General features: G+C 50.8%; 2 protein-coding genes across 3 annotated transcripts; one reads left to right on the top strand and one right to left on the bottom strand.

The window, feature by feature from the left end:
• Positions 1 to 210: 210 nt before the first annotated feature.
• On the top strand, positions 211 to 6847 carry CA14 (carbonic anhydrase XIV). 2 transcript variants are annotated; one of them, XM_008584775.1, is made up of 12 exons: positions 211 to 736; positions 895 to 998; positions 2983 to 3003; positions 3943 to 4122; positions 4533 to 4675; positions 4892 to 4987; positions 5163 to 5229; positions 5414 to 5571; positions 5672 to 5789; positions 6027 to 6047; positions 6171 to 6255; positions 6377 to 6847. In XM_008584775.1, the coding sequence occupies exons 2-12, from the start codon at positions 944 to 946 to the stop codon at positions 6441 to 6443; spliced, it is 1011 nt and encodes a 336-aa protein (XP_008582997.1). In that variant the 5' UTR covers positions 211 to 736; positions 895 to 943; the 3' UTR covers positions 6444 to 6847. The 2 variants fall into 2 exon arrangements, with proteins under 2 accessions (XP_008582997.1, XP_008582990.1); XM_008584768.1 differs by having other exon boundaries at positions 211 to 998.
• A 330-nt stretch (positions 6848 to 7177) lies between these two features.
• Positions 7178 to 10759, bottom strand: APH1A (APH1A gamma secretase subunit). Its single transcript, XM_008584785.1, has 7 exons — positions 10464 to 10759; positions 9724 to 9894; positions 9483 to 9556; positions 9132 to 9254; positions 8851 to 8978; positions 8313 to 8436; positions 7178 to 7977 (listed from the first exon to the last, which is right to left on the bottom strand). The coding sequence occupies exons 1-7, from the start codon at positions 10574 to 10576 to the stop codon at positions 7913 to 7915; spliced, it is 798 nt and encodes a 265-aa protein (XP_008583007.1). The 5' UTR covers positions 10577 to 10759; the 3' UTR covers positions 7178 to 7912.
• Between the last annotated feature and the right edge of the window lie 101 nt (positions 10760 to 10860).

Raw genomic sequence — 10860 nt, 5'->3', positions numbered from 1 at the left:
CAAATGGGCTTTATACAGCAAACAAAACCACTCCCCCACCCCCAGTCCACACAGGCACGTGGACCCAGGCCTCACCGTGGGAAGGGGGTGGTGACAGGCACAGGAGAAAGAAATTGCTCCAGAAAAGTTCTCGCCTCACTTTTCCTTATTTTTTACAAACTAGGTTTTAGTCCTTCACTGGCTTCCTACCCACCACCTGCTCCCTGAGCCCCCAACTCCTTCTTGTTATCTATTTCTTAACTCTGAACTATTCCTATTCCAGGGCAGCTCAGATTCTGCAGGGGACTGGGAACAGGTCCCCCCACCATCTTTCTCATACCACCCAGGGAGCTATTCCTCAGAGAAGTCAGGTGGGGAAATGAGAACACAATGTCCTCTTGAGGGGGCTGGATAGGACCCCAAATCTCCCCTTCCTCGCCCCCGCCTGCTCCAGGGGACACCGTCTCAGCAGTGTCTGTGTACCGCAGAGGAAGAAAGAGCTCACCGCAGCTGGGCTCCTGAGCTAGGGCTGGGGCTCCTGTGAAACCCGCTGTGCACTCTGGCTCTGAGCAAGTTCATCCTGCGTGCCTAATCGGCTATTTAAGGAGCTGTTCACCAGCAGCCCAGGCAGCCCCCGCTCCCCACGTACACCCGTCCAGAGCCACCTTAAAAGCAGGAGGCAGTTGTGAAGTCGCTGGCCAGCAAGTGGAGTGGAGACTGCAGAGGGAGAAAAAGAGGGCAGAGAGAGGCGCAGCAAGTAATTTGTCCTGGGGACCCAGAAATCCATGGAACCCTACTGAAAACCAAATCCTCTGGGAGCCAGCAGAGACACAAGAGACAGCAAGAGAAAAAGAGATAAATACACTCAACACAAGGATTCTCCTCTTTCTCTCTCTCTCTCTCTGTCTGCCCTAGTCCTCTAGTCCCCAAACTCCCAGTTCCCTGTGCCCCTTTCTGGGATACCATGTTGTTCTTCGCCCTCCTGCTAGAGGTGACTTGGATCCTGGCTGCAGATGGGGGTAGGTATAACTGGATGTCTGTGTGTCAGTCTGTGCCGATGTCCACAAGTCGCCAAGTGTGCTTAATGGGGGCAGGAGATGTGTAAAAAGAAGTCTAAGGGTTGAAATAACAAGCTCGGGGATGGGGAAAAAGAAAGGAATGTGGAGGAGTCCACTTGCCTTCTTCTCCCTTTGCCCTTACAGCTTTGCTGTTATTGGGGATGAAGGAGAAAAAGCCAGGGGCAGGGGGTATACACACACACAAATGCAGGAATCTCTTTGCAGGCTACAGATTCTCTCCAGAGCTTTTCCGCCCACTGCCCTAGTCCCAGGCAGCGCTCCTGGACTTCTTTACTTATGAACTCCTCCAATTAGGGAGCCAAAGAGGCCTGGAGTGAAAGGAGAGACCTGATGGGGTGGGGGAGTTTACCCTACACCTCCTGCCCAACTTGGACCCTGATTTCCAACTGATCACCTCATGGTCAAGGCCCCCTCTTCATTCTATGGCACAACTAGCCAATTTCCCAGTTTTCTCCTGAGAGTATAGCAATAATACAGTTTACAAAGGACTTTCAGGAGCTCCCAGGAGATAAATAGGGTTTCTTGGGACAACAGGCCAAAGTGCTCCAGGAGTGTCCCCAGAGAACCCTATACCTCATTTTTGTGTTTTCTGCACCTAGCCCAGTATCCAGCACATAGTTGGTGTGTAATTAAGGTTTGTTGGAAGAAGGTGGGGGGGACATGTCTAGAGAGCAGAAAGGGAGTGCAGAGAGGATGATGTGGAGGAGAGGGAAGCCAAATGGAGAGTCGCAAATTTCATCTGAGGAGAAAGAAAAAAAAATAGGGAAAGAAGAGGAAGAGATGTAGAATCAGTGTTTAGATTTGATGGGAGGAGAAGACCACCTTCACAAAACCAGGGGATTCAACTTTTTGGGGTGTCCCACAGAGCTGGTAAATAAGAGGCTGCCTCCAGCCCTTCCTTGGGCTGCTTTTCAGAGTTGTCTGAACCAAGGAATGGGACAGCAAAATACACCACGGATAAAATCCAGGACGTTTTACAAATCTGAGGAACTTAAGGGAATAAGGGAGAGACAGGATGGAACTTAGGATTTCTCTCTAGAGTTTCCAGCCATTTGAATATTTCAGCGATAACCTACAAGAAGGCCTCCCTTTTCTACCTGAAGCAGTTTGGCCCTCGGTAGGTGCTGGACCGGCAGACACCTAGCCTTTCGGCCAGAAACAGGACTGCATGAGAGCCTGCCATGTGACTAAGCTGGCAGCTCTTTTCTATACACAATGCTTCACTTTCATCCTGTCCCTACCAGCCTGGCTGCCTGTGCCCACCCACCACCTTCAACCTAGAGTAGACCCTGCCTTGATTCCTGCCATTCCCTAGCCGTCTGGGAATGAAGGCTTCTGGTGATGAGGAATTTCCTCTAGAGCTACTGGGACCAAAAAGGAAGAATTTAAATATTAATTTGGACGTCAGTGGCCTAATTCATGCAATGCTTCAAAGCAAAGGAATAATACTTTTTCTCCCTTCAGCAGCACTCCTCACCCCCATACACACACTCTCTGAACTTCTTTCCTCTCCCCCCATTTCTAGTCCCTTTCCTCCAGACTCCCTGCTTGCACCCTCACTCTACCCCACACCAATTTTCTAAGTGTTAGATAGACTTGGCACGGGCTGGAGCAAAATAAAGGTTGGGCCGCCTGAACATTTGGATACAGGTTAATTTTAGTCTCCAGGTTTTATCTTTTCGTTTTTCCTCCCCCTTTACTCACCAAACACAAGCGCAGCCTGGCTGGTGATTCTAAATAGGCCCCCTGACCTTTCCTCCAAGGTGTCCTGTTACAGGGCTTCCTTTAGGAAGTGCTGAAGTGGAGGGAGGAAAGAGAGCAGAGGGAGGTGGAGCAGTACGGAGCTCCTGAGGGAGGGCAGAGTGGAGGCCAGGGCCCTGCCCTGGGCCATGCTGGCTGTAACCCAAATTATTCTGCCTTGCAGGTCAGCACTGGACGTATGAGGGTGAGAGCAGAACCGAGGCCTATCAATGCGACACCCCTTTCATACTGAGACCTCCCCAACTGGCAGGAAGACATGTCATGTGGCTGGGGAGGTTTCCTTGAGCTTCTTACCCTAGCTCCTCTCTTCTCCATCTCCCTATGCCCTGGGTTTTGCATATATGGCTCCTAGGCCCTGTTCTAATCATCAAACCCCACACCTCCTGATTCAGCAGGAAAGCCAGTTAGGCCTTCAATAAATCCATGTGGGAGTTGGGGAACTGGAATGGAAAGGAAACTGGGTGGGGAAAAGAATCTTGATCTTAGCTGCCAGTTCTCCTGGCTCTCTCTACCCTAATTGGTCCTAATCCCATCCTGCATCTGACATTAGGACAGAGATTGAGGACAGGTGTGAGGAAGAGGCTGGCAGAATAGTTTGACCCTGGGGGAGGGGGAACTCAATTCCCTTGAACTTCTGATTAATGACTTAACTGAACTCCAGAGTCAATGCAAGGTCCAGTGTGAGAACAAGAAGTGAAAGTAAGGATATCTGAATCCCAAGACCACTTGACAGGTGGCCCCAAGGACACCCCGTCTCTCTAGGATAATTTTATTTCCCCCTGGTTTTTCTATTCCAACTCTCTAATCCCACCTCGCGGATATTCAGGCTTTCTAGCCCTCTTCCTCTCATTCAGCTCTCTTGTCCTTGAACTATAGGTAAGTAAAAGAGCCACCACTCCCCATTTATCAGGACAGATGGGGAGTTATCACTTCCTTCTGGGTAGCTGAGGGAAACAGCAACATAAAGTCCAGCAGAGACTCCTACCTCACCCAGCCCTTTACAATTGGGGCTGGAGGGAAGTGTATTTCTACCTCCACACAGGTGTATAACTGAGAGGTGGGTGGTGTTAAAGGGTGGCTGGGGCTTGTGGGCAGGACAAATGTCCATGATAACCCCCACCAGGCCCACATGGTCAGGACCATTGGCCAGCCTCCTATCCTGAATGTGGAAGCAATGCCCAGTCCCCCATCGATATCCAGACAGACAGTGTAACATTTGACCCTGAGTTGCCTGCTCTGCTGCCCCATGGATATGATCAGCCTGGCATCAAGCCTTTGGACCTGCACAATAACGGCCACACAGGTAAAAGCCCAGGCTCTGGGGAGTTGCAGGGCTCCAGTTGAAATTTTAGGAGTTGGGGAAAGAAGCATTCTCATAACTTGTGAATTCTCAAAAAGCTTCATCCATGAATTTGGGGATAGGAAAATGAGGATCAGGCTCTGTAGCCAAGGTAGGAATTGAAATGTCTATGATCGAGCTCGATGGGTAGATTTGTATCATAGCACTGACTTGATCTTCACTAGGAAAAGGGGAGATAAGCTTTAAAAAAAAAAAAAGAAAAAAAGCATTGGCCTACAGGAAGAAATGGGAAGAAGTGGGGGAGGAAGGTGGAAGGTGAAAGAGGGCCAAGTCTCCAAAGAAGGGTTGGCAATCCAGGGATAGGAAGGTTTCCACATTTCTCCACCAATCCTAGCTTATTCTTTTCCTCACAGTGCAACTCTCTCTGCCCCCTACCCTGTATTTGAGCGGACTTCCCAGAAAATATGTAGCTGCCCAGCTCCACCTGCACTGGGGTCAGAAAGGATCCCCAGGGGGGTCAGAGCACCAGATCAACAGTGAAGCCACAGCTGCAGAGGTACCAGAGAACAAAAAGCTTGGACCAGGACATAGTGACAGGGATGGTTGGTCGTAGGGAAAGGAAGGATTTGGACACTGAAAAGAGTCATACTGGGGGGATAAGGTCAATCTTTGTGGTACAGACTTAGGGCATGATGGGGGGGGTGGCTAGGGTCAAGGCCTTGGCGGGGGTGGGGAAACATTAAATGACTTGATTCCCTCTCCCTTCCCTCAGCTCCACATCGTACATTATGACTCGGATTCCTATGATAGTCTGAGTGAAGCTGCTCAGAGGCCTCAGGGCCTGGCTGTCCTGGGCATCCTAATTGAGGTCAGTGGCCCAAACTCCCTCCCAGGTCTCTCTCCACTTTCTCTGTACCCCTCAGTCCTATTCGGTTGTTGACCTCCCTCCCAAGGCAGACAAAAACCCACACTGACCATTTATTCTCTACAAGAACTCCAAACACTGACTCTTTCCAAACTCTCTCCCTTTCCTTCCCTTCCAGGTGGGTGAGACTAAGAATCCAGCTTATGAACACATTCTGAGTCACTTGCATGAAATCAGGCATGAAGGTGAGCCCTAAAAATCTATAGTACAAAGAAGTGAGATTAGACTTTAGAGAAGCTTTCAAACACTGACCTAAGACGCCTTGAGAAGAGGCAATGAGTTAAGACAGGGGGTTTTGCTTCTGGGAGCCCTGTCTAGGTAAAGTAGGGCACAGTGAGAAGAAGATGAGTCCTAGTCTATTCTCCCCAGATCAGAAGACCTCAGTGCCTCCCTTCAACGTGAGAGAGCTGCTCCCACCACAGCTAGGGCAGTTCTTCCGTTACAATGGCTCACTCACAACTCCCCCCTGCTACCAGAGTGTCCTCTGGACAGTCTTCAATCAAAGGGCCCAGATTTCAATGGGACAGGTGAGTGGTGTAGAGGTGAAGTGAAAGAGAGACATAGTTGTAACCTCAGACCCTTTCCCACTCCACAAAGTGACACTTCTCCAACTCTTCTATTCCTCAGCTGGAAAAGCTTCAGGAGACATTGTTCTCCACAGAAGAGCCCTCTAAGCTTCTGGTACAGAACTACCGAGCCCCCCAGCCTCTCAATCAGAGAACAGTCTTTGCTTCTTTCATCCAAGGTGACTGTGCAGGGCTCAGAAGAGATGGGAAACTGGGGGACTCAATGACAGGAACTAGGGAGCCCCTGGGAAGTAAAAGGCAAAGAGGGGAAGGAGTTTCCAGGACTTGCTTGGACTGGGAACCTCCCACCAACCCTGGTGGTTCCCAGCTGATTTTCCCAGACATAGGAGAGTGTGCTGTTCCCAGCTGGGATAGGGATCTGAAGTCCCACTGACCCAACTTTTCTTTCCTTACAGTGGGATCCTTGTATACCACAGGTAAGACAGCCCTACCCAGGTATTGAGGGGATGGGGGTGCGGAGAAGCTCCTCAGCAAATGGGGGAAAGGCTCAGTATCTATGTTAGTCCTAGACTGATACTTTCCATCTTTATCTCCCCCAGGTGAAATGCTGAGTCTAGGTGTGGGCATCTTGGTTGGCTGTCTCTGCCTTCTGCTGGCTGTTTATTTCATTGCTAGAAAGATTCGGTGAGGTCCTACTTTCCATCCTTTGGTCCTTTCTTTTGTATTAAAAAGCATTCTCCTATTCCACCCCTAATCTGCTTCACTTAGGACACTAGTCATTCCCATGAACCATTCCTCCTTCCAGGAAGAAGAGGCTGGGAAACCGGAAGAGTGTGGTTTTCACCTCAGCACGAGTCTCCACTGAGGCATAGACTCCCTCTTAGATATTGTGGATGCCTTCCCCTCATGCCTATCAGGAAGCCTCTAAGATGGGGTGCAAGGACTGGCTAGAAAATACTGTAGCAGTAGCAGGCAGACACCCCTTCTTCCTCTGGATATCCCCTACAGAGAGGTATGGACCCACGCTCTTGTTCAAGGGAGCACAGCAGAGCCTTCAGTTTCTCAAAATATGCAGGAGAAAATCAGGAGATCCCTGTGTTGTTAATGCAGAGAATAAATTGTGTTTAGTTGTAGGGGATGTTGGGATGAGCCCCGAAGTCTCCTATTCCCTTACCTTTATGTCACTTTTCCTGGATATATTGCAGGATTTACCCTTAGGAAAAGGGGGTTATATATTTTTGCTCAATATATTGGAAATTAAAGTTTCTGACTTTAATCCTGCCCTATCCTTTGGGGTATCTTGAGGGTGGGATAGTTTCTTAATCCCTCAGGTGGCAGAGATGGGCAAAGGATAGGGAAAAAAAGCATGGGTGATTAATTCCTTTTATCCCACCCCTGGAAGGGAAGATCGACTTCTGGGAAAATACTTAGCCCAAAGTTTTTGACACATTAAACTCCCAGCCCAGATTTCTGCCCTTGCACCTAAGCTATGCTTAGAGATGAGTGAGTGGTTACCAGGTTAGGAAAGAGGCTGAACAAGAGAAATGAGAGGACAGAAATTTCAAATGACACGTTATCCCCTCCCTTTTTAAAAGCCAAGTTCCCCCACAATTATAAAGCTATTTTTATTAGTCAAAATCACAATCATCTTGATTAAAAGGATGGGACACTCCACCCTCAGCAGAAAATGATACAGTTTATAGAAAACCTCCCCACCCCTCCCACACCCCAATTAAAAATTAGAAAAATCTGCCCTCCTTCCCTATGATGTAATGGTAGTCTGACTCCTCCAATGGCACTGAAACTCTGGAGTGGGCCAGCTCACCACAGCACTCTCCACTTCACCTTGGGGAGAGGAGGGATGCTGGTGGTCAAGGAGGTTTAAACCATTAGGTTCCAGTAATACCAGTACCCAACTATGCACTTCCTTCCTTTCCCCCAGGGCCTGGGACCAAGGGGAAAGGAACAGAAATGAACCCAGCCATGAGGAGCAATTTGAAGAAAGGAAATATAGCCCAAGAGGTTAGAAGAGTTCCAACATATCTCCTCCCTCCATTTACAAAAAAAAAAAAAAAAAAAAAAAAGGCAGTTTGGGGTCTTTATCACCAAAAATGGTTCCCCTCAGACCTGAGAAAAAGAAAAAGATGTCCAGTCTGGGGAGGGGGTACTGGGAAACTCAGAGCTCATCTACCCTTGAGCCTCCATTAATTTCATCTCCAGGGCAATGGCTAAACTAGGTCCCTTTTCTTGGCAACCTGCACTGTCCAGAACTGGAGATGAAGAAATACAGGGCGAGGAGATCAGGAGGGCACCCCAGGCCCAGGGGCCCCCCCAGGTTCCCTCAGTCCTCGGGTGGGATGCGCAGGGCAGAATACACCATCACCCGACTGTCCTCCTGCCGTCGGCCTGCAGAGGGGAAGGGGGGTGAGTCTTGGGCAGGATGAGAGCAGAGCAATGACACATGGGGAGTCCCGGACAACAAGGGGTCCCCAGGTGGTAGGGATAAGTGCAGATTCAAACCCACCAGTCACTGACTGGCTGAACCCAGGCTGTTCCTGCTAAAGCTTAGAGACTAAAGGTCACAAATGGACAAATCAAAACCCTAAAGGTGGTGGGCTAGACCAATGAGAAGGAGGCAGAGAATGTAGGCAATGGACCCGGGCCAGGGCTGGGCTCAGTCATGGGCAGTGGACAGGCAGGTGGGATCTGTCAGGCGACCAGTCCAGGTAGTCAGTCCTTACAAGAGAGGCTGTGCTGGATACTTCGGAGGGACCCTCCAGCTGTGATGAAGGCCCAGAGCCCCATGGAAACAGTGACTGCATAGATGGGCAGCAGGCTGGCCTCATACCAAGGGTTCAGGAATGTCTAGGAATGAAGGTAAGAGTAGAAAAGAGGTTAGATTCTCCCCCCACCTAATCCCTATATTCTCTTTGTGCCTTTGACTCAAACTTCCCCCAGATATCTCTCTCAAATTCCCCAGTCTTTTCCTTTGGAGCAACAACATCTTGTAGTTAAAATGACTCGATTTTTCAGCTCCCTCAAAGGCTTCTGCCATTCCAGCTCACCTCAGGCCCTCTGCATTAAGTTTGACTAATCCATTCCTACTCCTCCCCAGAGTAGGGGGTATAATTGATGCTGAGGTGAGAGACCTCTAAAGACTCCCCCTTCTGCCACCTCCCAAGGTAAGTTTAAAATGTTAAGTAAGGATGTACTTTCTCCCGCATCCCACTCACCATTAAATGCCTTTCTCCCTAACTCAGGCCCCTTTCTCCAACTCACCAGTCCTGATGTCAGTAGGTGACTCCCAACCACCAGGCCCAAAGCCCAGTACCGTCTCCTCTCACAGGCATCAAAGAACACAACTCCCCAAAAGGTATGGAGCAGGATAATGGCTGCTGTCAGAAAGGCTGCAGGGAGGGAGATGGAGATGAGATGCATCCCTGATCTTCTCCCACCCTCCTGAGACGTTGAGCCAAAGAAGTCTCCCAGGGATGACCAATGAATCAGATCAAGGACACAGATAGATGGGGCATGAAGGCAAGATAGGAAACAAGTCTTACCTGAAGTCAGGAAGTAATAGGGTGAGTCTCCATGGATCCCAACCACACCTGGCCCAAGTGCATCGGCCAAAATATTGATAACAGAGAAGACACCACTGATGATACCGAAGGAGAGACCAGAAACTGGGGGGAGGGAGGGTCTTATCAATGTCAGAGATTACTATAGCCTGATTACCAGTGACCCCTCCCAGTCACAATTCTCCCACACCTACTCTCCCTCCAGACCACCTCTCCTTAGTAGTCAGGTATGAAGGAAAACAAGAAGCCTCTTAGAACATGTGGATATTTACAGACTATCCTAGAGAAGGGGGTTGTCCAACTCCCTCCTCCAGTCCCTCTCCCTTGGCTCACCATAGGCCATTTGGCGGATGGAGATGGGTGATCTTCCGTCCTCACTCAGCGATGCTAACCCCTCATCTGCCTTCCTGGGGTAGGGCAGGGTAGGGGAAACATGAGGGAAGGCAGGGATGCTCCTTACCCTCGAATGTCCTCCCATAGTACCTCCTCTTCCAAATCACCACCCAGGGGCTGCCCCACTTCCCATAGTGCAATCCTCTGCCCCTCACCCATCCAGACCACCCCGTCTTCTTACTTAAGCAGCTTGTAGTAGGCAAAGCGGAAGGCCTCCTGTAGAAGAACAGAGACTGCAGCACCAAAAATCAGGAGGCCATACTGGAGTCGGGCATCTGACCGGTCGGTCACATGGACCAAGATGAACCAGACCACAGAGGCCAGGAGCAGGGAGACCAGCCAGAAAAATGCCCTGAGAAAAGACAAGGGAAATGAGACAGGCACGGGTAGGAGCAGCCAGAGAAATCAAGGAGGGGAACGGCCAAGGCTGCAGCATGTAAAGTGGAAGTTAGACTTCCGGATGGTCAGGGAGACAGGGACCAGATAGGGTAGATGTCTCCATCAAGGGACTCATCTGTAGGAATCTGGACGCAGGGAAAGGGACAGAAATCTGGTTAGAGTCTTCAGAGCGGTGAGAACCAGAGCGTGCGAGCACGAAGGGCGAGGTATCCATTCCTGGATCCTTCCTTAGGGAACCTGACTTGGCTGGCCTAAGTCAACACAGCCCCCTCACGAGTCTCGGCCTTAGGCCTCCTCTGACGTCGCTGGGAGGAACATAGGAGGAATCTATGCGATCCCCGGAAGGCGGAAACCCATTACCGGAAAGGGCAAATCGCCCAGAACCCCGACCCGACCCTGTCCAACCTTCACCTCCGACATATCTTTCCCAATTCAGGCTCCCAGGCTCGCCCCAGTTCCTCCAGCCCTTTCAGCGTCTCTTGTCTTCGATGCGCTCCCGTGTCTCCCCGACCCCCTACTCACCCTGCAACCAGGATGATAACGCGAAGAGGGTCCCCAGCCACAGTGATCAAGAAAAGTGCGAAGGCCGGGCCGAACGCGACGAAAGTGCATCCGAAAAACACTGCAGCCCCCATGGCTGGCCAGCTGGGGGTGGAGTGGAGGTCTGGCCAAGAGAGGCGAATGGAAGGAGCACTCCAGCTGGGGAGTCCGCGTGGGGTGACGACGCGACCCCACAGGGGGCGCGGCGCAATGTCACCCCCGGACCCCGGGGAAGGGGGGGGCACCGAAACCCCAGATGAAGGTCCGCGCTACTTCCTCTACGGAAGCCGAGGAGGGGACAACCCCCGACTGCAGCCCCATGGCCACCTCCCCTGTAATCCCCACCCCCGGAAGGCCAATGGTGACGGGGGGGGGGGGG

This window comes from Galeopterus variegatus, unplaced genomic scaffold (assembly GCF_000696425.1).
Source record: "Galeopterus variegatus unplaced genomic scaffold, G_variegatus-3.0.2 Scaffold103, whole genome shotgun sequence".
NCBI classification, from domain to species: Eukaryota; Metazoa; Chordata; class Mammalia; order Dermoptera; family Cynocephalidae; genus Galeopterus; species Galeopterus variegatus.
Note: the sequence above shows the minus strand (reverse complement) of the source record. Positions and strands in the feature narration are given on the sequence as shown.

Coding starts and splice junctions, on each gene's coding strand:
- CA14 (XM_008584775.1), top strand. CDS start 944: ATGTTGTTCTTCGCCCTCCTGCTAGAGGTGACTTGGATCCTGGCTGCA. Junction 999..2,982: donor GATCCTGGCTGCAGATGGGG/GTAGGTATAACT, acceptor TCTGCCTTGCAG/GTCAGCACTGGACGTATGAG. Junction 3,004..3,942: donor TCAGCACTGGACGTATGAGG/GTGAGAGCAGAA, acceptor AACCCCCACCAG/GCCCACATGGTCAGGACCAT.
- APH1A (XM_008584785.1), bottom strand. CDS start 10,576: ATGGGGGCTGCAGTGTTTTTCGGATGCACTTTCGTCGCGTTCGGCCCG. Junction 9,895..10,463: donor GTTATCATCCTGGTTGCAGG/GTGAGTAGGGGG, acceptor GTCTTTTCTCAG/GGCATTTTTCTGGCTGGTCT. Junction 8,437..8,850: donor ACCTACTGACATCAGGACTG/GTGAGTTGGAGA, acceptor CTTCATTCCTAG/ACATTCCTGAACCCTTGGTA.